Below are 26,842 nucleotides of genomic sequence, written 5' to 3' on the forward strand. Positions count from 1 at the left end.
GAACGCCTTTAATGTTTGAAGAGTGGGTTAATAGTGATCTGCATTCATTGCACTGTTCATTCAGCATACATGTGCACATGCACACACACCCCCCTCAGGTGGTATTTTTGCCTATAGGCTGCTGAGAGCTGATTATTCTTCTAATCAAAACTGTCACAATCAGGGAGACAATTAGCCAGGTTAGGCCTCTGCTGATTTTGCCCAGTGGCCCTTAGTGTCAGATGGCCTTGAGCACTCTTGAATCATATCAACAAGTATTTCAGTAATACGTACTCCACCTGCTGCTGGTAGGGTCTGCCTTTCATCTCTGGAATTTCTAGAGTTGGTCAGTTCTTGTTTATTTCAAGTTGAGACAAGGTATTGAAATTTTCAAAAGTGGAAACTTAGCAGTACTTACTGCTGGTGCCATTTTAAAATCACGTCATCAATAGCTCTAAAAATCATGAAATCAATTACCTATAAATAGGTTCTATTTGGTTTTATACTTATGCACTTGATGGAACTCAATTTGTAGAGTTGGGTTCCTACGTAAAATGCATATACATACAGTGCGTAAGATGGAGTCCCACATATAATCAGCCTCAAATCAGCCTAGGATGTTTTAGTCCTACTTAAATCAGAAGGCCATAAAACCCTTTTGGCAATAATATATTTTCTTATTTTTAAGTGAAATAAATTTTATTCTAAATAATAAGATTTGTTATATTAGTCTAGTCATTGTCTGATTTTACCAGATACTAGAGGATTTTCAGCAATGGCTTTTATCAACTCTCTTAATATCTAACATGTCTGTTTTGCCAATGGTTTTCAGCCTCCAGCAAGTTCTCTATAGATTCAATGTGACCAAAGAAATGACAATGAAAGGGTTTATTATCCGGCTTGTTCTCCCAGGGCGGTAGGTCTAGCTAGCACTAGCATCTCTACCTCCGCCCAGAGCACTGGGCCGACCTCTCTATATAGCGCAATAATAGCTTATTGCCTAAAGGTGTAGAAGCGGTAGCCTAGCAACAGCCCAGTTACATCATCAGGTGGTTTAAGTTCAGTGAGGATCCTGACCATAGGAACCCCAACTTCCCACACTCCACCCCTCCAGAATTCTTGCCTTATAATCTACACGCTCTCAATCTATGTGCATTGCCCACACGTGTACAGTGAGCTAGCCAACCATGGCCAGGTGAGAATCCTGGCCACAGGATCTCTGATTTTATCCACAATGTCTAAACAGCCTTCACATTTTTCTAGTTGAACATTCTGCCAGTTTTAGAACTCAGTCTAGAATATAAGTATGTTCTAGGGTTTTGTAGTCAAATATATATCACTTATTTCAACATCCAGTTCAAAAGGTATGCTATCATTTCGAAGTGTTTTTAGAATGATGCCAGGGATTGAATAGAGATTTATTTGAAACAATGAGGGGCTTGTTATCCTTTCATAAAAGGATATAATATTCATATAAATTTTTAAAAAGACAGGAAAAAACAGACAAGCATTCTTTTTTTAGTTACTTGGAGAAGTAAGGTGTTTTCCTGAAATACTGATTTTGTGTTTCATATGTGTGCATGTCTGTGTTCATGAGTTACCCTATGCATATGCACTATAATTCTTGTATTTAGCTAATGACTCTAACAGGGAAGATCAATCAGAAAAGCAGTTCTTTAGGAGTTTAATAAAAAAGATGATGATTTGTTTCATCATAATTCTGGTCATTAAGTGAAGATAGACTTGAATTTCTACAAGCAAATGTCAGCGTCGTGTCTAACAATCCTTAAGTGGGTCCAGGCTTAGGTAATTTATGTAATTTCTCTATACATTTAATTATTCATTCACGCTTTCATTTTCTTAGATATTCATTCATCCTCTCACATATAAATAAATCTACATATATAAACATATTGAGAATATTTGTCCTCCACGTCCCAAATGGTAAAATAGTGGATAACTCCAAGTATATTTTTAAGGTTTTGTTTTCTTTTCATTTCACAAAATATTTAAAAAATATTTGCTGGACTTTACATTTCCCTGTATGGCCCCGGAAGATGACTGGTTAGCCAGAGACGGGTAAGATTCCTCAAGGGAGGAACAACCTAAGACAGGCACAGTCGCAGGGGGGCCATCAGGTGAGAAATTGGGGATCAACAGAGGTGAGGCTTAGAACCTCACCCCCCTGTTTTGAAAGAAATCTTCTGCATCCATGGATGTTTTATTGCCCTTGTCTAGCTTGGATTAACACTTAGTCTACAGGCACACACCTGATCATCTACATTTGCCCTCTTACAGCACTAAACTATGTTTTGTACCTTTATCTTGCATCTACCTACCACTTCAGCATTTTATTAAAAATAATAATAAGGGAGAAATGTGGGATTCATATATAAATCAAATATAAAAATCAAACGAATATTCATATTTGACCTGATTGTTTATAGTTCATAATGCGTGATCAAAACCAAAAGTTTCTGTGATGACTGCCCTTGTACTGTTCACTATGTAACTTATTCACTATGTAAGAATTTGTTCACCATGAAAGAACTTGTTCGTTATGCTTCAGAAGATTGGAGACTGACGAGAATTAGGCTTGGGGTGGATTAATGATTGTGCATTGAGCATTGAGTCCCCCATACAGAATTTTATTGTTGTTAACAACCATTTGATCAATAAATATGAGAGATGCCCTCTCAAAAAAAAAAAATATTTGCTGGGTCTGTCTGTGGTTCACTGGAATAATCTTTTCATCCTCATGTTTTGTAGTTCATGGCTTGAACAATTTTTTTTTTCTTTGCTTTACACATATGCAGAGACAGTTAATATAAACCAATGTAGCTGATTTATCCAGTTGCTCTATGGGCAATTAAACAGGGAGTATTATCTCAGCAGGAATAAGTGGGCAAATTACACACGTGAAGTAAATGGGTCTTTGAAGCTTGAGCACAGAGGTATTACCGTATGAGAGGCTATGTTAAGATTCCTGTAGAGATCAATGGGGGTGTGTTGCTGGATACCAGAGAAGAGAGAAGTGATGTCATATACTTTTATTAGTCTAATATACTGTATTTCAGGTTTTCTGCCTTGGTGTTACCTACAGCTTTTATGCAGCAGAATAGTGTGTCCTACGCATTGTGAAGAAAGCTCTCTGACTTGCTGAGAGGTGAACCCTAAGGGATCACACACCAAGGCCATGCAGCTCTCAGTGACCTGCAGTTGTCTAGAGAGAAAGAAAAGCCTCCAGAATCATTACCTTTGTTTTCTTAAGAAATGTGATGAGTGATAAAGCATTGTGACTTTAAAAAATATTACTTATGTGTTGCAACATTACAAGCAAAACTCCCATATCCTCATTTGTTTGAGTGGTCTCCGGTTGACCTCAACAATACTATATAATTTTAGAATTCTAAACACCCCCTGCGTCTCTTACGAAACAGAGTCCAGTTCATGTGAAACAATGAATACGTTGTTAGAGGGTTCTGTAGATGAGCCATGTCCACCCAGTGCCCTGGTTTTCACCCTTGATCCTCTAATTGCCCAGTGTCTCATGCTTTTATCAGTTATAAGAGAAATTTAAGGAGAAAAAGTAGAAAAAAAAATGAGTTATTGAGCCATACTTACACGCATTAAGTTCTGATGTTATGTATGAATTATAGATTTGAACAGGCTTAAAGACATCAGGAGGAAAATATATTTAGTCAGCACAACTAGTTGAGGGAGAAGACAAGAGAGGGAGAGTGGCAGAAGGCAATTCTCGATCCAAGGCCAATGACTTGATTTAAATCAAGTCACAATTAGGCTGATAGCACCAGTTTTTCAGGAAGTGAAGATTATACTGTCTTCTAGAGAAGCCCAGATCTCGGCCTTTGGAATCCTAAACCTAACCTTGGGGGTCCCAAGGTGCTCAAAAAGCCGTTTTGTTTCAACGAATGAGAATGACTGAAAACATTTTCTCTTGGCACAGCCCATTCCCCCTCTTAGAAGCTCCCTCCTTCCTCCTCTGCTAAAGTCGAGGCATATAAAATACTTCAAGGCTTTCTGTCATAGTTAATGCAAATTTACTGCCAAAAATAACAGATCATTTGAAAGGACATGATTTGCCTCACCTTTGGGACCTGCAGCACTATCTACCACGCATAACAACAAAACATTCATGTCAGCATATCCTTCATCGGAGTGCCAGAAGGGAAAGTTAGGGAAATAAAAGAAATGACCTCCATCTGCTTAACATATTGTCAACAGTTTTGGAGACAGACAAAATTTTAAATTACCCCTGCACTTAAGGCACCTAATTACCTTCCGAAAGAGTTTGGAAGAGAAGAAGTTTTATCTGTCCAGAGAGGGTAATACAGATGGTTTTTTCCTATCGTTTTTAGTAGGAGGGAACAGGTGTAACACAATTGTGATTAAGTGCATGTTATATAGTTATATCCCTGTAACGGGGATGTTGGAACCCGGAGAGCTCCTCAAGGACTCTGGATGTGAGAGACTCCGTGAAACAGTTCGGATGATGCTTGGGGTGACATTTCCAAATGGTGACCTCACTGATTTTCACATCCTACACTTGCCGTTTCCTGTTGTGTTGCTTCAGCCTCAGTAGGGCTGAGAGCAGGTGGCGGGGTGTGGGAAGAATGATGTGATAAACTGGAAGTGCAGCTGCTCTTGTGGCTTCTCATCACTGGGGACGTTTCTGTCAGTTGGCACTGCCTGCATGGTCTCTGGTGCTACCACCTTCCATGCGGGGAGACCGGGGTATTTTTCATGATTTGAGCCTTCCTTTTGCCCTTCTCACCTTCCATACCACACACGAGACACTCAGTCATCATGACCTTCTTGCACCCCCGGGTGCTAGATGCTCTGCCAGCTTTCAGTGTTTGCGTGGAGCTGCTCCTTATGCTGCTGAAATGGACTTAATGAATGGAAGTCCTGGAGTGGAACTGGGTGTGACCTTACTGTTCTCCAAGTCCTATAATTTTGTTTCTGGGATAAGCCCATCCCGAAATATGTATTAACTGTTCTGCATGATCCATGTGCTAAAGTGAAATCCCATTGTAGGACATTTAGTTTTCCATTTATTTTTTTTAAATGTGAGGAGATGTTAAGTGACTTTCCCAAGTCACACCATATTTAAGGCAGAGACAGTCTTTAAACCCAGGTCTTTTAACTCCACTTCCATTGTTCTTTCGGTCATTCCATATCAACTTTTAACACGTGGTTGGTCACATTTAAGTGCTGAGAAATAATCAACAGATGTTACGGATATTTTTTACCCTCTTCCAGTGTTTCTCCTGTGCAACTTTTGTCTTGCTCATGTCCTTTTCTTTAATCCAACAAATGCCATACTTTAAGCTCTTCATGTCTAGGCAGCCATAAGAAGCTGAAGCAAAGAGTTTGTGTTGACTTATTTTGTAGCTTCTGCAACACAAAGGATCTTGCATAACATGGGCCTCTAGAAGCAGCAGTAGCTGAGTGGATGCGGGAGTAGTTCACCGTCAGGTGCAGGGGCAGAAGGGGTCCCCGGAGGATGCCTGCGACGCCTGCATGTGGGTTTGCCTGGGCTGGTGCAGCGGACTCCTTGTGATCCTCCTCCGTCAGGCTTTCGCTCCACCAGGCCGTCTGCTCCAGGGCCACGGGAACCATCACTTCAAAATACACGTCCAGTCAGTCCTTCACCTTCTTAAAGAAAGATCTTCTCCAGTTCTTCATTGCCTGCCCAAGTCCTTTTTCAAGACAAAGTCATCACCACTGCTGGTGGCCGCATTCACGCTTTCTGCGGGCTCCTCACTCTCAAGTCTGCCCGGGTGTATACCTGTCACCCTTGCCAGGAAAGTCCACTCCCTGCTCTTCTCTTGGGATACCTCTGTCTGTCTCCCAAGACCTGGCTCCTCTGTGAGGTTTTCCTGAACTCTTTCAAATCAGTTGCTGTTTCCTATTTTCCACAGCACTTGGTACAAATCTCTTACAACATTAATCACATCTTACTGCAGTGACTTGGGTGACCATGTCCTCCACTAGATGGTCAGTTCCTCAAGGCCAGGACTAGGTCTCAGTTCATTTTTGTTTTTCCACCTTCAGGTACAATGCCTGAGCCACAGGAAGCAGTCAATATACTTATAGTGAATGAATGAATTAATGAAAAAAGAAAGGACATAAATCTGTGAAAAGTCACTCAAATTAAAGGATGGAAGGTGGGTCTAATACCACATTGCTCAGATGAAGTGTGACTTTAAGTTAAAATAGACCCTCTTGTAGAGAAGTGTCATTTATTCTAATGCAATGTGATGATACTTAATCTGCAGCACTGACCTCAGCAGAACTGGGACGTCTCCCAAGTATGTCTCTAGGATCTCACCCTGCACCATTGTCATTCTGTTTGGTGTTCCTTTCCTGCAGCCTGTTCTCCCAAGCCTGCAGATCCACTTAACTCTTTCTCATCAAAATGTACCTACCATGTTCCTTAGTCTGTCAGTGATCTTAACTCTGCCAGGTGACAAGTATTAATGAGTCAGATAAATGAAAATATGTTAATGCATTTTCTGGCAAGCACTATTTCTCTCTCAGGCAAAATAACCCTTTACACATATTTAAGAACTGAAATTCACTTCTGGCAGGCTTTTTTGGTTAAAGGTGACTTTTGTGTTCCATAAATCACACCAGATAGGCAACTGCCCATCCTTCCATCTGTGTATTTATATATCCAACCCATTTCTAAAAAGTGACTGAGTGGTCTTTGATGTGTGCATATGCAATCCCTCCAAAAAGTCAGCATATTCACCTTCACCATTCTGTAAGTTTCTTTTAAAAAACACTTCTCCTTCATAAACAAAAATGTGTAATGATTACCCTCTATCTTCTCAAGATATGTTGCAGTAAATATCAAAATTTTTATGTCTAAAGATCTTTGAGATTCTCAAGAAGTTTTTGAAAGTAGTAAATTCTTTGTCCTTAGCAGTCAAAATATACCTTTTCTATAGTGTAAATAATACATATTCCTCTTACCTGTGCTGTTTATCAAGCACTGTCTAAGCACTTTACCTTCAGTCCTCCTTTACTAATTTAATTTATTCATTTAATCCTAACACATGTCCCAGGAGGGAGGCATTATTGTCATTCCAATGTTACAGATGAGGAAACTGAGGTGTGGAGAGAGGCAAAGGAACTTTTTACGGTTAGTAGGAGCAGAGCCTGGGTTTGAAGTTAGGCAGATGGCTCTCTGTCCCATTGTATTGACCTCCTTCTTGTGCTGGCTGCCACACCTGATAAGGAAATTGTTTCTCCTCAATCATCAGATGGATGTCTGCAAAGTCTGCAAAATGAAGATAAAGTTAAAATATCTTCAGTCAACTCCGATTTCCTTGATAACCACCAGACGCTAGCAAACTTTATAAACCATATGTGCTGAAAAAGCCAGGTGCCACAAGGAGAATTGGAAATGAAATTTTCTTTCCACTCTGATTTCCACTTTTCATTAGTGACACTTCCCGAGTGGTTCAGAGAATGCCTGTTAGTGTTCCCGGACATCTTGTACGATTTGCAACCATCCTCAGAGAGGTCTGGGTTGGTGAACTCCACACCTGCCAGGTGTCCCTGTGCCCCTGTCAAACATCCCTGCCTGAGCAATTCTGGAATGCTCAATAAGCTGAGAGGTCTCGCTGTTCACAGGCTCAACACCCTGTGATTTCTCCATTGTTGAATTTGTGGTGCCAGTCATCATCTTGGAGGATGACAGCAGGTTCTTGCTAGACTTCCGCATTCCCCCTATTCCTTTTTGGACATAGGTAAATTAGTAAAGTGAAGATAGGGGAAATAGTTACAAACCCTTCAATAGGGCACATGTACAAAGTGCATTAAAAAATTACTCTGTGAGGTTTAGAAAACATATCTCAAGATGGCAGCTCTTGGACACTTCTGTCCTACACTCAACAGCTTTTGGATCACTTCAGATTTAAATAAGTTATTTTATCATTAGTCCTGAGACTACAATTGGATTTGTTTATTTGAACCCATAAACAGAAAGCATTTAGACTAATAAATGTTGAAAAGTGTGTGGTGATATACTCATATATATTTATTTATTTTTCTCCAGAATGCAGCACTAAATAAAAGCCTTATTTGAGACTGGGAGCAAATACATAGCAAACTATGTCTGAAAATTGTTCTCCTGGGGCTTAGTCCTTATGCTCGTTTTCAGAGTAGAGGGTATTTTACTTCTAAGTTGGACTGCCTTACACAAATGGATCTGGAAAAGGAGAGCCATTCCTGCCCTGCAAATAGCAGCTGTGCTTACTGTTCTTTTAATCTGTAATCTCAAATTGTGCTTCTATTTTAATTTCAGTGTGCCTAAAGCACAGGATTCTTTTCAAACGTTCAGACACGACTATTTAAAATTGAAGAGAAGTTCAACCATTAAGTATTCTAATCCCTGAGATTTTCTTTCTGATGTTGATGAAGTGAAATACTTTTTCATGTCACCCATAATTTCTACGTACACTGTCTAGCTTATGCAAACTTTTAAATAGGCTGTAGATGCAAGAGCATATAAAAATCTGTACAAATTTGGTCCAGTTTTGCATTGTTAAGTTGGCGAGGATTTTAACGGAGACAAGAATCCAATCAATAGATGCAAAAGGCAAATGAACTTGCATAAATTAGCACTCTTGATAGGAAGAGATAAATGCATGTGCTCTTCCATCTTTCAAGCAACACAGATTGAAAGAGGTCTAACAGATACCACCCTAATTTATTTTTACCTTTTTTTCAGGGGTGCAAAAACTAGAAAATGCAAGTAAATGGAGTGTTGAGGTGAACTGTCCTGAACCACTGAGATAGGATCAATGTATCAAATACAATATGTAGAACATAGATAACATTGCTGTCAGTGTTGCTCATAGAAATGGAAATACTCACAAAGATCTCCAGGGGAAGGTTGTTCCATGATCAGAGTTTGTCTTGGAGGAACTAATGTCTGATCCTGATATTCGGGTATTTCCAGCATGCTCTACCTTTGTACTGTATCAACTAAACAAATGGCAGGAAGGATTTTTCAGGAGGTAGAATGTCTGGGTGTCTAGGACTTGGGGGGATCACAGATCATCTGCCACTACAGCACCATACAGGAATTTCGTTAACCGTCACTAGCTCAACTCAAAAAAATTCTTGGCGAGTGACAGCAGTGTGCTCTGGTCCCCATTATGCCAATTACATATTGCTACTCTATTTTGGTGGAGGGCTGTGGTGGCTCTGGAATGGATGTCAGAGGGTGGCAAGTGTCTGGCCCTACAGCTTCTAGTCATGATATAATTAGCAACACCCAAGAATTGTCTCTACCACTCTCCCTGTTCTCTCCAACTATTTACTGCTTCTATCTATGCGAAGAACGGGGCACAGAAGGTGCTGTCAAGGACGAACCTCACTGCCTTTGCTAAAAGGCAGGCATCTCAGCCATGGATTTGCCACCGCACTTGGGCAGCCTTCAGTCCAGACCAGTACCTGATCATTTGTGTTGCTGGTTGACTTAATATGGGCCAATCAGAAATACTCTAGGGGGTTCCTAATGGCATTCTCCAAAGAGCTCACTCATATACAGGGAGAATTTGGATGTATCCTCTTTCGCGATGTTAGGGAGTACTCTGGTTTGAAGTAGGTACTTTTTAAGATATGTATAAAATACTCACTTTTTTTGAGCACCTGGAGAACTTTTGCTCTTTGAGAAATCTAGAAATTCTGTGTTAGGGGAAATACCATCTGTATTGTTGGAGAAGGGAGAAGAATTCATTTGTCAAAGTTGTTTTGATCTCAATCCAGAAAGCCAAAAGAGTTAAAAAGAAAAAAAAAGTCCACTGAGTGTAAGCATTCCTTATCTTATTCTTTGCATATTTTAAAAATAGGTCTTTCCTTGGCTCTCTTCCATTAGGTTAACTGTAATCAGTACTTTATGGCTATATTATATAGCTTTGTTTCATTAGGGCAATGAAAATGGTATTGAACAATAGCAATATAATGCAGGGAAACAGTTTGTAATTCACTTGGAGATTGCTAATGCAGTAGACAGTCAATAATACAATCAGCTCGACTTTCCTAGGAAAACTGGAGCAATTTATTTCCTCTATTTTTCTCTCAAATCTTCTTATAGGGCAGGAGTGAGGGAAATGCCCAGAACAACACTGAGAAGCTGGATGTCCCTGAGTAGAGAGTTTCTTCATGCATTGAATTTTGAATGACATCTGCTGGTCCTGGGAAGGGCTCCTATTTAAAACTCAGATTCCTCCCTTGAGATTTTTCAAAAAGAGACTAGATAAATTAATAGTTCTAAAAGGAAGCCACTGGATGAGATTGTGCCTCAAAGTTCCTTCTACTATTGTATCTCCACGGTCTTGGTGAAAGTAGGGATGTCAGAAAATTATTACCCAGTGTCGTGTGGCAAGAGAAAACTAGAAGCTGCCTCTTTACAGGCCTGTGTCGTGTATGCTGTGTGTATTAAGGAATCCATACTTGCTGTAGGTTAAGACTGGTGAGCATGAGCAGGGTCCAGGACGTAAAAGGCAAGTAGCCTGGGGCTTTTAAGGCACGGCGAGTTAGGGTTTTGTGACTCTTGGCTCTAGTAACTTGGTTGTGGTTGGTGTTGAATCAAAACCAATTATAGAAAGTTTTATGTGAGAGGAGTTCATAGATTCAATAGCATACATAAATATTTAGCTGCAAATATAATGCTGAGAATAGCATTTTTAACTCAGTGAGTGCTTGGAGATGCTGGGTTGCAATTTCCCATTAAGAAAAACAGGAGTGATGTGTCTAATTTTTGAGTCGCCCTATAAATTTTTCCAGTCATTAGAGCTAACACGATTTCCTCTCATGTGATATAAATTTTTAAATGTCCTCATTGTCTAATAGAGAATAGAATAGAACTATTTCATATATTTTCCGTATACTTCCAAACATCTCTGACATCTTCAGAGATATTAATTGTACCTTGAAGCCACCACCCTGATTTTAAAAATAAACAAAACTAAATTTAATACTCCATCAGGAAGTGCTACTATGCATATGTAAGTGTATTTGTTCACCTCTATAGAAATTCATATTTAAACTAAAAACAAAAAGCAAAAGCATTTCCTATACTTCCTAACTTTCAGTTCGCTTCCTTTAGTGGATGGGAATAGTTTGCAACTTCTTAGGCCTCAAAACCCTGTCGAGGAGCGTGCAAGCTTCAGCTCATGTCCGGGTCGCATAATAAACACAACTCCAGCTCAGCCTCACTGTGGCCCAAGCCAGGGGACAAGGCGTCGCTGGGGCTCCGCTCCACCCTCCTTCCTTGTGCGCCAGTGCCTGCCTCCCGGTGGGCTTCACAGCACCCTGGGTGGAGATACGCTCTGTTAACCTTGTAGGCTGTGCGTCTAAGCTGCCCACTTGGCCAGTGCATGGCAGAGGTTACTTCCTCTGGCCATGTTCACAAAACCATAGTAACCAACACTTTTATTTTCTAAGACTTAGGCTTTTCAGTTTATGACTGGATTCACTGAAACATCCTTAGGTGCATTTTGGCTGTTGGGAGTGTACCGAAGTGACTTTGTTGGCCTGCTCCTTTACTTCCTAGAGATAGAGTTGAAAGGTATATTTTGTATGGGATGGAAAAAAAAATCTAAGTTCTTTTAGAATACAAAGTGGATTATGATTTTACTTCAGTGTTTGGCATACACAGAGTAGGTACCCATATGTTGAATTAAAGTATTAATAAATGAAATTGTCCAATTTTGTAAATAAATTCATTAGTGAGATATAATCCTGCTGACCCTCAACACTACTACAGGTTCTACACAAAGTCCCAGGCTCATTTAACAGCTCCCACAGGTTTCGTACATGCCTTTATTGTTTTTGACTCAGCTCATCAACGCCGAGTTTGTACCTCCACAGTAGATCACACTCCTGTTTGACTTGGGAACAGTTTGAGCAGCAATAAAATGTTAATGTGCATGTCAAAGAAATGTTGGGGCCCGGGATTGTAGTGCTGAGTGCCAAGGAAAGCCAGTTGTGACCCTGTCCTCTCAAGGCTCAGGGTGCTGAGTTGTCACCCAGCATGGAGTGGCTGTTATCACCCTCTTAGTTCATCATCTCAGTGTCTTGTCATTAACCGTCCCCCTGAAACCTCACAGTCCCCACAGGTGGCTCATTGAGAGCTTGTAGCAGGGCCCACAGCTATGAAAGTTCAAGAGGCGTCCATGTGCATTTGCTTTGAACTATAGCTCTTTTCCAAGGTAGACATTTTGAAAGCAGAGCTTATTAAAATGGAAAGGGGGAGGGGGAAAAACAACAACCATATATTCTTGTCATTGAGATAGACAGGCATTTAAGTAGCTAGAGAGATTATAGCACATGAGAATCCCCTAAAGTGCTTAGATTTATTTCCAAGAAATAAATGGTGAATTGTTTATTTCTTTCTCCCTTATGTTTCCTTGGGATAGAGCAATTAGTTTCTTATTTGTTATGATTGCATTATTCTTGCATATATCTTTCTGTGGTCCAGGCTGTAAAAGTAAATAGAGGATCCAGCTGTATGAATGACTATCCTTTTAATGAGTGTGGGGAGGAAATAATACTACTAAGTAGTGCAAAACCATTTCTGTGTGATGAACCGAAGTACCTTTGTTCCCCAGTGCCCCAGTCTGAAGCCACAGGCCACCAGTAATTGTGTGCATAAAATGACAGTTTTATGGATTCTGGTGTTCACAAAGGTACCTCGTGGTTTGTTTTGTCCCAAGAATGCACTTAATAGGATTCTTGAAAGGTGTTGGTATATTCTGTTTTAATTTCCAGGGTCAGGGAAGGGTAAAAATGGAGTGTGTGACTTTTCTGTAGCACCCTTCATTCTATCTTTGGGCGAAAGCCTTGCTGAAACGGCGAGGTAACACAGTTGCTGGGTGATAATATAGTCATTTTCATGGTGCCATGAGTTAATTTCCAAGGTGAAATTATCCTTACTTAGGAAAATAATGTGCCTTCTCCCCTCAGACCAGCCATTTGCTCAGAGCAGTGAATGGACATTGAGGGTCTCGGGTGGCAGGCATTGTGGGAGTGCCTGGGATTTAACTGGGCTCTCCTGCCTCTCACCTCCCTCCCTCCTGGCCATCGTTTTGCAGGTTCTTTGTATCTCTGAAGTTCTTGGCAGTGATGTTTTTCAATACCACCCCTTCCGACTCTACCATGAATTAAGTTTTAAACTTAATCCTCTATTAGTCTGCTCAAGTGGCCATAACAAAATACCATAGACTTGTTGTCCTAAACAATGGGAATTTATGTTCTCACACTTCTGGAGGGTACAAGGTCTAGCAGGGTCAGTTTCTGGTAAGAGCATCCTTACTGGCTTGCAGAGACACATGAAGGCAGAGGGGTCAGGGGGCACTCTCTGATGTCTCTTCTTAGGATGCAGATCCTGTTGGATCAAGGCCCCACCCTTTTTATAACCTCATTTAATCTTAATTACCTCCATAAAGGCTTTCTCTTCAAATACTCTTCCCTTAGGAGTTGGGGTTTCAACATATGGATTTTGGTGAGAGGGACACAAATGCTTAGTCCAGACACTGCCCAAATAATAGGAGGAAACAATCCTAAAACAGAAGCCAAACCATGACATGAACTTTGTAGCAGTTACTAAACTTTCAGCCTGATACTCTGTGCTTCCTCCATCTAGCAATGGCCCATGTGAACATATTCTGATGATGGTTGCAGGGGAAAGCTTGCAAAATCCAGGATAAAGCCAAATGAAGAATCTCAAGTAACTGTTTGCCTTCTCATCTCCCAAGGGCGACTGGGAGTGGTTAGTAGAGGGATGGAAAGAGAGATTTGTAATACCCCAAAATGCCCAGAGACAGTGGATTGGTTCTGGTCTTCCTCTGCAATGATTTGAGGCACTATTTGGTAGCTTTGGGGTGATTCTGGTCAGTTCCTGAGAAAGTTGCTTTCCTCTCCTGACCCTGGCTTGAGGAAGAGACTGGATATCCTCGTAGGAGGGGCACAGTCCGTGCTCCCCGTGAGGCCTGCTAATGGGAGCAAGCCCTGGGCACATCCCAGCCTGATCTAGGCCCGACCTGAACAGAAGGGAGCCTCAGAACCTGAAGAGCCTCTGGACTGCCAACTCGTGGTTGCTGGGACACAGCTCAGAGCAGAACACTGGTTGGCAGAGGCTGAACAGGCAGCCTCGGATGTTCCTGCCAATGTGATAGGCATTTGCAGGGTTTTGTGAAGCTGTCTGATGAACCCTCTCAAATGGAAGCACCTACTGCTGCTCAGCTGTGTAATTGGGATGGAAATGGGCCAATGAGAGGCAGCAGTTTGTGCTTAACCTTTTGGGAGTCTTGTTCCAGGAGACTGTGTGTGTGGGGAGGAGGGGAAAGAAGCATTACAAATAATAAGCTTCTCTGCCTGATTTGTAATGAATTAGTAATAAATGGCCTAGCACTGTACGAAAGTCTAACAATTACAGAGCCGCTTTAGCTGAGTGCACGGGACCACATCTTATTTTGATCAGCTGTAGCATAGCAAAGACATGTAATTATCATAATCTAACAATTAGCCTGGCATCACTTTCCAGTGTTTAATTACCCCGATAAATGGTAATTGAATAGAGGACTTAATGACAAGAGAAAAACTTTCATTCTGCCTTAGGTGCTTGAGTTGTCTACTCGGCGAGGCATAATTTTCTGGCGTTGCTTGAACCACAGTCCTGATTATCATTTTCCTTTTGGCAGTCAGCTGTTACTTTGTTTCCTGATCTTGATCTTTGTTTATAATATTATTTAGCTCCTCAAATTTGATGCTGGGACCCGGAGCACAGGAGATTCTTCAGCACTTTATGCAGTTTTCCTGGTTGTAAGCATTGCATCTACCATCCTCCAGCTACGACACCCCTTCTTTGGACACCAGTCAAGTCACTGCTATGTGCAGACACTGTGCTAAGTGTGGGGGATCCACAGATGGGTAAACACCAGCACCATCTTTAAGAGCCTCCCTGTATTACAAAAGGAGGTCTATACAAAAATATTGTAATTACAGTGATTTTCTTCCATTGCAGTCCTAGTTTTCTTCTAAATCTATGCACTTAACCTTGAACGACTCCAGTACTTTTAATGACTCTGCCCACCAACTTCATTTCTAATAACTCCAGAATTCTCCTCTCCCACCTCACCCTCATTCTTCCTCCCAGATATGTATTCAACTGCTCACAGGGTTCTACCCAATCAAATGAAAGTACTTCTCACATGCCAATTTGCATAATGTCTGCTTTACCTCCTAAAGCTCTGTATAAAGCACTATTATTAATATTGTGCCCTGGCATTACCAAATATATGCTTCTCCTTGTTCTGTAAGGATCAAACATAGAAGAAAGCCACAAAATACTTAACTTCCTTTCTTCCAGTGCATTGTTTTTCTTTAATAAATTACTGGAGATTAGTTCCATGCCATGTAGGGTTGGATACCCTGCCCCAATTTTTGAAAAGTCTGGGCCAAATTTCAGACAGAGATGGCAATGATTCCAATAAATATTCATCAAGCCATAATACAAATATTTATTTCACTGCATACCAGTACTTAACCATTAAATCATTATTTGAGTTGGTTAATAAAAAGGACATGTTTTATAGCTCTTAGGTTGTTTTTAAAACTAGGAATAGCCTGAAATTCTGCTGGGTAACTCCATCCCCATAAGGATGCAAAAGAGCTGCATGGATATAAGCAGGTTGGCAGGTGGCTTATTTGTTTGATTGACTCCCGTATCCCCTGAACAGAATCAGTTTGTTTAATCCTGTTCTCCTAGGACAGTGGCTGGATAACCTGTTCAGTGATTTCCTGCATCTGCTCTTGGATGTGTGAATGTGGCAGGTGCTCTGTTCTGTGTGCTTGACTCGACATACGCTCTGGATATCTTGGGGCGTGAAAGGCAGCTTCATCAGGAAGCTCCCGACCTGCAGGGCCTTTTCTGCTCTGTGGAAGTGACCTGGTGAGGACATACACTGATTGCCAGAGGATAACTCCTTATTTTATTTTAATCCCCGTTTGAAGACTCTGTGAAGTGGTCTGTGATGTTCTGGGTCTGAAGAGCTCCGCCTGCTTGGCCCTTTGGCTGACTTAGCCTGTTGATGCTGACACATTCTCACTCCAGGCCCAAGGCCTCTTTGGGGCTTAGAAGCAATTAGACTGTCACCCGAAGCTCCCTGTCCCTTCCTGAAAGGAAGTCTTGTAACTCTGCCAATTTACTGCTTTGTTTCCTTGGGAGCTCCTCAGTCATGCTAATAAAACAAACTCCAAATGAGTTAAAATCCTGGAGGAGAGAACATTTTGTGGGCCCTGTAATGGAAATAGGTATCCTTCTGGGAGACACCAGTTTTTTTGTTTGTTTGTTTGTTTTTGTGAGGGCATCTCTCATATTTATTGATCAAATGGTTGTTAACAACAATAAAATTCTGTATAGGGGAGTCAATGCTCAATGCACAATCATTAATCCACCCCAAGCCTAATTTTCGTCAGTCTCCAATCTTCTGAAGCATAACAAACAAGTTCTTACATGGAGAACAAATTCTTACATAGTGAATAAGTTACATGGTGAACAGTACAAGGGCAGTCATCACAGAAACTTTTGGTTTTGCTCATGCATTATGAACTATAAACAGTCAGTTCAAATATGAATATTCATTTGATTTTTATACTTGATTTATATGTGGATACCACATTTCTCTCTTTATTATTATTATTTTTAATAAAATGCTGAAGTGGTAGGTAGATACAAGATAAAGGTAGAAAACAGAGTTTAGTGTTGTAAGAGAGCAAATGTAGATGATCAGGTGTGTGCCTGTAGACTATGTGTTAATCCAAGCTAGACAAGGGCAATAAAACATCCATGGATGCAGAAGATTTCTCTCAGAACAGGGGGGTGAGGTTCTAAGCCTCACCTCTGTTGATCCCCAATTTCTCACCTGATGACCCCCCTGCGACTGTGCCTGTCTTAGGTTGTTCCTCCCTTGAGGAATCTTACCCATCTCTGGCTAACCAGTCATCTTCCGGGGCCATACAGGGAAATGTAAAGTTGGTAGGGAGACACCAGTTTTAAAGAGCTATTCAGTCTGATGTGACTTGTACTAAAAAACAACAAATGGAAGCTATTTGAGATTTGTGTCCATCTATTTGATAGGAGTAATTAGTACTAACTGGGATTTTTAAACCACGTGCTTTTAAAGCACATGCATGTGCACGCACGCACACACACGCACACACACACAGTAAAAAGAAATGACAGGTTTGTATACTAAGCCACTAATGAATTCTAATTTTCTGGCCAAATAAATTATGTCTTATTCCATCACCAACAGTTACTGAACTCAAGGCAAAGCTCTTATGCTACAGAATTTATAATTACCAAAGCATGCATGGGTAAGGACTGTATTGGAGTTCTCACTGTGATACCCAGAGCACCAGCTCTGAGCTGTATGTGTCTTGTCAGTATCTTGTGCTTTACTGGACGGCAGTGTATGTGTTGTAGTGTCCAGCCCTGCAGCTGCAAAGGAGCAAGTGGGAAGCATCTCTGAAATTTGTCCTTAGTAGGTTTTTTTTTTTTGAACTTGTAAACCTTCATTGCTGTGAGAATATTAGTTGCTACTGGTATGTTCCACAGCCTGGAAGAGCTGGACTGGACTGCCTGAAGTCATGGGTCTCAGTCATCACACCTCATTCAGCCTTAACAACTGGCCTGGTAATGGTGAAGCTGTCTATGACTACCTCAGAGCTGGAAATGAAGGGCAATTACCAGTACATTTGAAAGATAACAGATAAGTTGGAGCTCTTGGCTGGAGAGGAAACATTAAAAATCAGCAAAACAAATCTTTCTGCAGCCCCCAGCAATGCTGTCATTTATCTACTCCAAGTTTGATTTGTTGTTTGTATTTCATGCTCTAACCTCTGCAGGAAAACAAAATGGAAAAAAGAGAACATCTTCAGATTTAGGTTATGAAAGCCAGAAGGCTTGCATTCTGTGCTGAGAGGAATCACAGAAGGAGACAAAAAAGAGATGTGATATGCAACAGAGACCTGCCCCCCCCTGCGCATCACCTCACAAAACATGTTTATAAACCAAATCCCAAGCCTGTTGAGGGCCCATTAGACCTTTCAGGACAAATGAGAAAATCTTCTGGTTAAAAAGAGACATCTTATTCTGAAATTAGCCTTTAAATCAATAATAGAGTTGAAAGACAGTGCTGCCAAGATATAATCAGTCCAGATTTAGTTTAAAATTTGGAAAGAACTGTAAGCTGATAAATTTGCTTAATCTTTGATCATAAATCATATCCTTCTTTTACATTTCAATTTCAGAATGCAATATATTAAGTTGCCTTGTAATTAAAGAAGTGACACTGTAGTTCTGGTCAAATAGGAATATTAAAACAATTACCTCTTTGACAGAATAAAATACATTTAAAATGTAATAATAACCATCCAGTTATGAGAAATAACATTTTCATTATTGAATCCTTTAAAACATTACAGGAAAGGGGATAAAAGTGTCTCACAGCTTCCTAACCTCTAATAACCACTTTGTCTCCTTTCAGTAATGCTGTTTCTATATTTATGGAGTGAAGAAACTTCACTCAGGAGCTGCTTGATGAAATACCTCAGTACAGATTTCCCTGGAAGCAGGCTCTCTGCCTTGCGAGCAACATATGCTGAAGGCCAATTTAGAACATTTTAAATATGCACCAGACCCTTCCTTTTCCAGCTACTGAAATGAAATGCATTTTGGCTTTAGCAGATGAGGGTGAAATGAGAGGGGGACACTGCAGGGGAAAGTGGCCCAAGATGAACTTGAAGAAGCGTGATTGTGATGCTGGTCCTCTGCAGCCTGCGAGCCAGGGCACTGTGTGTGTCCTCTGGCCCTGGCCTCCCAGCTGTCAGGACCCACAGCACAGGAGCGTAGGGTGGGAGGGGAGGAAGTAAGGTCATTGATATGAAAATCCATCCATTGAGAAAGGAAGCTCGGTGATGTCTACTTGCTATAGCAAAGAGGAAGCCATCAGGGCCAGAGGAAGTTGGGAACTTCCCCTGGAAGTGGGCGAAGGACTAGAGGACTCAAGTACTAGATGTCTCTTCTGTCAGGAACCCAAGTTTGAAAATAAATTATTAGTTAGGAGGAACAAAGTCCTTATGGTTCAAGTTAATGGTCATGAAACAATGTTTTTGTCCCTTCCTCAGTAGCAAGTTGAAGGGCACACTGTTGATAACTAAATGAAGACAAAAATGTCTTTTGTCAACTGTTAATCTCACCGCAGTTGTCTTTATTGCATTTGACTTCTGGGACTCAAGTCATGAATCACTTTCTCCAAAAGGTTAAATAAGGAGAGAGATATTAATAATAGCTTTAAATTTGTAATGAGAACTATGGTACATCATCAGGTACACACTGAAGATGAACTATAACAAACACACACGTCTGTGTATGGACTTAGTAGCTCAGATCCTAACTTTAGTTGTCACTTTTGCTATCAGTAGCTTTAAAATGTGCTCTTTATCCAACTCTCCACACAGCCCCTGCGTCATTAAGAGTGGTCATAAAGTGCATAATTCATTTTTTGGTAATTGTGTTGAGTACAGAGCACTAGTTGCCACACTGAATTTTATTCTTCTTAATGAACTAAAATGACCCATTTAGAATATATATGGTTCTCTACCCACCTGCTGCCAAGTTTTGATGAATGTAAACAATGTGTTGTCATAACAGAATATATATGCTATTATATCTTACATGTAGCATTGGCCTGAGTAGCCTTGCAGCCCAGTGGAGAACAAGGGCCATATTCCAATGTATACAAGGTATCTCCAGGTACTTGAGACTTTTGTATTGTGAGAACGCATTCGGAACAGTAATCACACTACTCAAACGCAGTCAATTCTCCATGCGTAGTAACTATGCATGCTTTTTCATTGTAAACCTCTGTGATAATTTAGTAGCGATTGCACTGTAATTATTGCTGGCTTGTTGGTGTGCAGCCAAAAATTCTTTGTTTATAATATACAGTAATTTCAAAGAGGGGCACCACCACAGATCAGTGAATAGAATTTAGGATAAGGAGTAAAAAGGACACATTTACAAGAAAATTTCTAAGAAATTTGCAAATGTGTTACATGGCTGTGCTACCCATGATATTTGTAGATATTAGCATGTACAATCATTCTTCCTAGATTTGAATTTGCTCTTTAAATATGAGCTAAAATTCATAAAGCTGTTTGCTAATGGTAATAAAAAAAAAAGGATTCCTTTATGTCATCAGTGGCTACTGAGCCTAATAGCATTTTATTCTGGGAAAGACTGGAGTGATGTACATGAGTCAGAAGCTCACCCTGCCGTCTGATGCATATTTTCAGTGTTGACACATCTTAGGTTTGGGAGTTTGGGATCAACCTAGTGGAGGGAGAACAGGACTGGGACACCTTGCAGGCTTTCCTAGAAGATCAATATGAATACAAGGTGACCCAATGGCATCAAAACTCTTAAGAAGGCTCTATAATTGGTGAAGCTTTGGAGCCATTGTGGTTTGGAGGAAAGAGAATAAGCTTCAGAACTGTATAAGATGGACTGAAATCCTAACTCTGCTGCTTATTTCCTGTGAAAAAACTGAACTAAGAGGATAACAACTTCCCTGAACGTCATGTCCTTATTGGTAAAATAAAGCTAATTTTAACTACCCAGTAAGGATTTCACACAACGTGTGTCAAGCCATTCTGTTACATAACAGATCCTGGATGCAGCGAATGTTTTGTGGATCAGTGAGTGAAAGAGAACTGAAGCCCCGTTACAAATGAGAATCATCCCTCTGGGGGAATACAAAGTAGACCTGAGAACTTGACTCTAGCAATTTAATCTTGCTGTGAGTGGAGACGGCAGAGCTTCAATTCTGAGGTTCAGACTGCTTGGGTTTGAATTCTGCCGCCACCTTTTACCAGGTGTGTATCTTTGGGCACGCTGCTCGACGTCTTAATGTCAATTTCCTCATCTTTAAATGGGTGTACGAATAGTGTCTACTCTGTGGGATTTTTGATGGACATCAGATTGGGATAACAAATGTAATACACAAAGCACTCAATTAGTCAGACATACATGCTTCTTCACAGTAAAGCTAGAGAGGAAGATTCCGTGCCACTTGGCAGCCAGAGAACATGACCTGGGACAGTATTAGAATGCCTAACTCAAAAATTTTCTTGCAGTTATACTTCTGCACATTATACAGATGCCTTTTATGAGCTCCAGTTTACTGATTTTATAGTTATATTGCCCATTTTTTTGGAAATTTATATTAGTAAAGGAACTTATACAAATTAAAGATCTGAAACAAGTGTAAGTTGATTTTATGGAGAATCATTCTCTTTTCTTTGTCATATGCATAGAAGGGTAGAAAAACGAATTGCTGGGGTGATCACATGTTTAAAATAGGCTCCACTGTGACTCACTTAGCACCCCACACAAAGTAAAATGTCACTGGAAAGGAATAACCAGCCAACCCAATGTAAAACGGGCCTTCAATCTCATGGTCTGTTTTATTTAAACTGTGGTCATACTAACAGGGATAAAACTTGGAAAAGGGAAGCTAAATTCAAAATATAAAAAAAAAACTATCTGACAATTTGTAGAATAAAGAAAGCACTAATAGAATGGGTCCAGACAGTGGCATTTTTCATTTTTCACTTTTAAGCAATGTCAGGTGCTAGTAGAAGCTAAAATGGGTGACAGTTAGGGAAAGGAAAACCTCCCCCCCTTGAATGTCTTTAAAACCTGTAATAATAATAATATAGTGATGAAGTGCATCTGGGCACCGCCTCCGGCGGCATCCCCAGCCGTCAGGCAGCTCCGGGTGCTGCTGGCTCTCACCCCGGTGCCCAGCGCCCTCTCCTCTGAACGCGGCAGTGTCTTGTCTTTGTACTTAGGCAGGGATGTTACCTGGATGTTCAGAAATCTTTTAAAAGCAACACAGGCTTTCCTTGCATCTTGACAAATCATTGTCTGCCAGTAATGAAGAAAAAGTAAACCTGGTTCTGTGATCATTATAAATACAAGGAAATAAACACTTCGGAGGGTTTTTTGTTATTAAAAGATGGTTATGTATTTTGAGATCCTTTAATTGAAAAGTGATCAGATCACCTTTCCTTATTCCCCTTGTATAAATCATGCCGCTTTTCAAAAGCATTGACCAAGTGGAGTCTCTGTGGCTCATTTGATATTTGAGGACAGAATGTAGGATTTTTATATGACTTCCTTTCTTTTGGGATTTTTTAGAAAAGGACACATTCAGATTATTTTTATTTTTGTATCCTCTTACTGCTGGTGCTTAAAATTTTGTTACCCATTTTAACATGCTTTAATATATCCTGACAATAATAACATTGCTTTACTTTCACTTGGTGCTTTCATACATTTCCCCATCTCAGGCTTGAAGCAGCCATGAGATGTTAGCAAGGCAGATTCTCATTATTATTTACATATGAGGACACAGGTTTGGGATAGTTTATGACTCTCCACTCAGCCAGCAGATCCAGCCTTCAGTCGACGTCTACTCACTCAAAATGAGTGGCGCTTCCACTTCTACCATATTGTATTTCAGAGAGGAATCTCGACTTTGTCGATGTAATTTAGCATCCAGAGTGAAGGTGGTAGTGGTTCTGCTGGGCTGGACATTGGTCCCAACAGCCTGTCGGAGGTCCTCGTTACGTTTGGGTTTTGTGTGCTCATGGGAACTCAGGGAAACTGGAGGACATGAGGAGGGGCAGGAAACGAGAATGGGGAGCTGGGAACAGAAATAACCAAAGGAATCGGGATTTTCAAGTCTGGAGAAAGGAGGATATGGGGGAGACATAGCTGACATCTCACATGTTTAGGGACTACCTGGTGGAAGATGGAAGTAGATTTGTTCTTTTTTAAGCAGAAGTAGGGTCACTGAATAGAAATTACAAAGAAGCAGTTTTATGCTCAATATAAGAAGAAAATTTCTAATATTTAAATGGAATGGACTGACTTACCGACACCGGGAAGTGTTCACACTGAGACCGTCTGACTTGAAGATTATATTCTTTTGTGGGTGTTTTATTTCAGCAGTAACACGGTTTTATGATAAACCTTCTAAGGGCTCGGGGAATTTCCTGGCTAGCTGAAAACGGGGTTTTGTGGGCTTTTCCAACCCAGTTTTACAAAGTTGTATCTATAACAATTCCTGTTTCACACATCACAGGGTCCTGAAAATTCTGTTCACTGGATGGCGAAAGCATATAAGTTAAAACAAATAAGCAAAACTTTTGTTAAGATAAGTATTGAAGCCAACTGGTGAGCGCAGTGGTGTGTGCACAAGCATTTTAACTATTTCAGAATGAAGTAGTCCTACTTTTTGCTGTTTTCATCTGGCTTGTTATTTATACTACTCATTAGTCCAGGTCTATCTAGAACATAATGTATAAAATTAAAAGAAATTCAATTTAGCTAGTTTCAGTATCTTTAATATCAAAGGGGAAGGATTCAAAAAAAGAGATTGGGTAAAATGAGTTTATATTATGAGCAGCTTTACTAAGGGAAACACCAAACCAAGACCCAAAGCCACTGTCCCAGGTCTGGCTGAGTCTCTCTGCTTCATGATCTGTGCCTTAGGTTTTTATTTTCCTCTGATGTGGAAGTGATGTTCTAGGAATTTTCTTTCCAACTTTTAAATTTTACGATTTTAATTCTCTCAATTTTATGACTCTAATTCTCCACATATGCATAGGAAACTGAGAATGGTCTCAATTATAACAAAAACAACTCAGTCATTAATCTTTAAAATACTTATTCATTTACTCAAAAACATTCATTAAATGAAATGCTATTTTAGAAGTCGAAAACTTGCTTCAATATATGTGATTTTAAGAAAGGAAGGCAGCAAATCAGTATCTTTCATACTTGAGGGTGAGGAATTCCATTTGTAGAGTTTTGAAACAAACATAATAGAGTTCCTCTGTAAAATTGTTGCTTAGATTTGAAACAGTAACATTTTAAACCATGCTCCTAATCACAATGGCCTGCAATAAAACTTATTATAATACATTTTTCAGTCCCAGCATTATTAAAGGGTTCAGCCTCTGATTCCAAGCAGAAAGTCTTTCCTCGATGAATAATCTTATCTTTTTCTTCTTCCAACAGATTCCAGAAGGGCGACTACCACATTGATGTGTGCATCAATGACTACCTGGATGTTTTCTGCCCTCACTATGAGGACTCTGTCCCAGAAGATAAGACTGAACGTTATGTCCTCTACATGGTGAACTTTGATGGCTACAGTGCCTGCGACCATACTTCCAAAGGATTCAAGAGATGGGAATGTAACCGGCCTCACTCTCCAAATGGACCACTGAAGTTCTCTGAAAAATTCCAGCTCTTCACACCCTTCTCTCTAGGATTTGAATTCAGGCCAGGCCGGGAATATTTCTACATCTGTGAGTACATAGAGATTTATTGTGTTGCAGGGCAGCTGCAAGAGCCCAGACTGATGTTTTTACCTGTGTTTCAGAGCATTGTAGAGAGCTGGACTCTGCATTACAGATGTCCCCTTGTGAATATATACATCATGGTCCCTAGATACATTATCTGGGAATTGAGAGCACAAATTAGATTAAAGACCCAGCGTCCCTCCCCCTATGAAATTGCATGTCAGCCTGTTCAGTGAACCACTGCTGACTTGTATTTCTTTTCAATGTAAATTGCTAGGGCTTCTCCAAAGCTGGGAAAAGAAAAAGAGATTCCTGAAAAAAAAATTAAAGGAAATAATTAAATTTACATAGCTTGGAATCATTGGATTTGTTATTCAGGTGTCAGCAATATCCTTTCAATCATCCACATTTTTGGTGGGGAAAGCCAAATCTCCTGCAAATGTCAGCATGCTGACGATAAATACTCTCTTTGCATCAAGGAGAAAAACAATTATTAAGAGCAGCTGTGTCTTTAAACAGGAAAGAGCGTGAAGAAGTATCTAGAATAGGCTCCAAGGGAACTGGTGTAAGTGAGTTTCCCACCTGTGACCGTTAAGTGAGTCTGTCCTGGGGGAGCTCTAACCCTTTTTTAGCTGACCTCTGCTTTAAGCACATTGCTGTGGCCCAGTCTTTGTCCCTCATGTATACATCATTTCTTCAGGCATCATGCTGGTCGCATACTCTAGGTAAATGCCTCTCAAACTTGTGTGTATGTCACCTAGGCAGCTTGTTATGATGCAGATCTGACTCGGGGATCTGTGGTGGGGCCCAAGATGCTGCAGTCACGGAGCCCCCAGGTGCTGCTGGTCTGGGGCCCGCACCGCACGTGAGCGGGGTGCCCGGTCATGCTCGTCAGGGCAGCTTGCTGTGTGTCTGGATTCTCTTCTAGCCAGTATCAAATATTCAAACTATCTGGCCTTTCCCAAGTGTTTTCACTGTCAGCTGGAGAAGTTAAACATTTATTTGTTCAAAAGTACATTTATTGAACTACTCATCATGGCTCAGAACTGTTGGGAGATCAGAATGGAAGGATGCTCCCTGTCCTCGAGGAGTGACTGTGTAGTGGGGAGCAGATGTGTAAATAGGCAACCAACGTGTAAATACGCCACTGCTGAGTGAAGATAAATAAATGCAGGGCACACGGGGGAGGTGGACTTCGCCCGCTCGGAAGGTTCCAGAGGTGCAGCTGCACACCAAGCAGAGAGACCCAGGCAGTTGCACCCAGGGCACTTAGCACCGACCTCTCAGCCTCACTCTCCGGACAAACGAGATCCCCAGTCCTGTGTGTCTGACCCACCTCGTCAGTCTGAGTGTTCCCACCCACTCCTAACCCACATGTTTTAAGTGTGCAAGGATTTCTAGCTCCTCCTCTTCTTCAGGAAACAGACTTTTATAATAAGCCAGATTTCACCATCACAAGGGCACTCTCACTTATATTGGAATTGAATTTAAAAAGGAAATTGAACAGTACTGGTTTTGTTATTTCAGTACATATTTTAGTCGTTAGTCATGAGAAAACATGTAAGAGTCTTGATACTATCTCAATTCAGTCCATAAAATAAGAAAAGGAATATTGAGTCCCACGGATGGAGGAAACGCTGGCACACAGTGAAGTCACACGTTTTTAGGCAGTGGACTCCTGCCTTTTGCTCATTTTTTACTTTGTGAAAGAATCTTATTCCACAAATGAGAAAAAAGAAAGAGGAAGACTTCAGTTGTACGACAGCAACTCATTAATTGCCTAACTCTAAAATATCTTACTGATGCAAGAGGAAATTACTGCCAGTTTCAAAATTTTCATATTGGTTTCTCAGATTTAAAAAAAGCAGCAAAAGAAGCAAAAAGCAAAAATGAATAGAGAGTTCTAAGATGGGAAACATCCTCAATAGCTAACTAGTTGATTGCAGGACCATTGGAAATTATAGAATCCATTGAGGTTCATAAGCAAGATGTTATTATTCAAATACACCCGTAGTGCTTATGACTGGCTTTTCCTCATTTGTGGTTAAATTCAATATTTCACTAAAAATCATTATGTGTCTTCTATAACATTCATTTAACAGAGTCATTTAACTGTCAAGGGCTCCTGACAAAGTAATTATTCCAAAATGCTTCAAAATATCAAGAGCTTTTTGCTGTTCAGCTGAGTTAAACCTGAATTACTTTTTTTAATGAAAGGCAAAATAGCACAAAATTAGCAAAGAGGTATTCATTTACGAGAAGCTGGCCTGGTAGTCGCCTCAATTGAATTTTCAACCATGTTTTAGAACCACAAGAGCATCCTTCCCTGTCTTTTAACAGTGAGTTTCTTCTCTTTGTTGTACTGCTGAGAGCAGGAGCG

At 40.5% G+C, this 26,842-nt stretch overlaps 1 protein-coding gene across 2 annotated transcripts in view; it reads left to right on the forward strand.

Moving 5' to 3' along the window:
• The window catches only part of EFNA5 (ephrin A5), a 270,974-nt gene that overhangs the window by 199,898 nt on the left and 44,234 nt on the right, over nt 1-26,842 (forward strand). For both annotated transcript variants that reach the window (XM_036886918.2, XM_036886916.2), the window contains exon 2: nt 24,176-24,468. In XM_036886918.2, coding sequence (XP_036742813.1) covers nt 24,176-24,468 — 293 coding nt within the window. The remainder of the gene's footprint in view (nt 1-24,175; nt 24,469-26,842) is intronic.

This window comes from Manis pentadactyla, chromosome 2 (genome assembly GCF_030020395.1).
Source record: "Manis pentadactyla isolate mManPen7 chromosome 2, mManPen7.hap1, whole genome shotgun sequence".
In the NCBI taxonomy this organism is placed as follows: Eukaryota; Metazoa; Chordata; class Mammalia; order Pholidota; family Manidae; genus Manis; species Manis pentadactyla.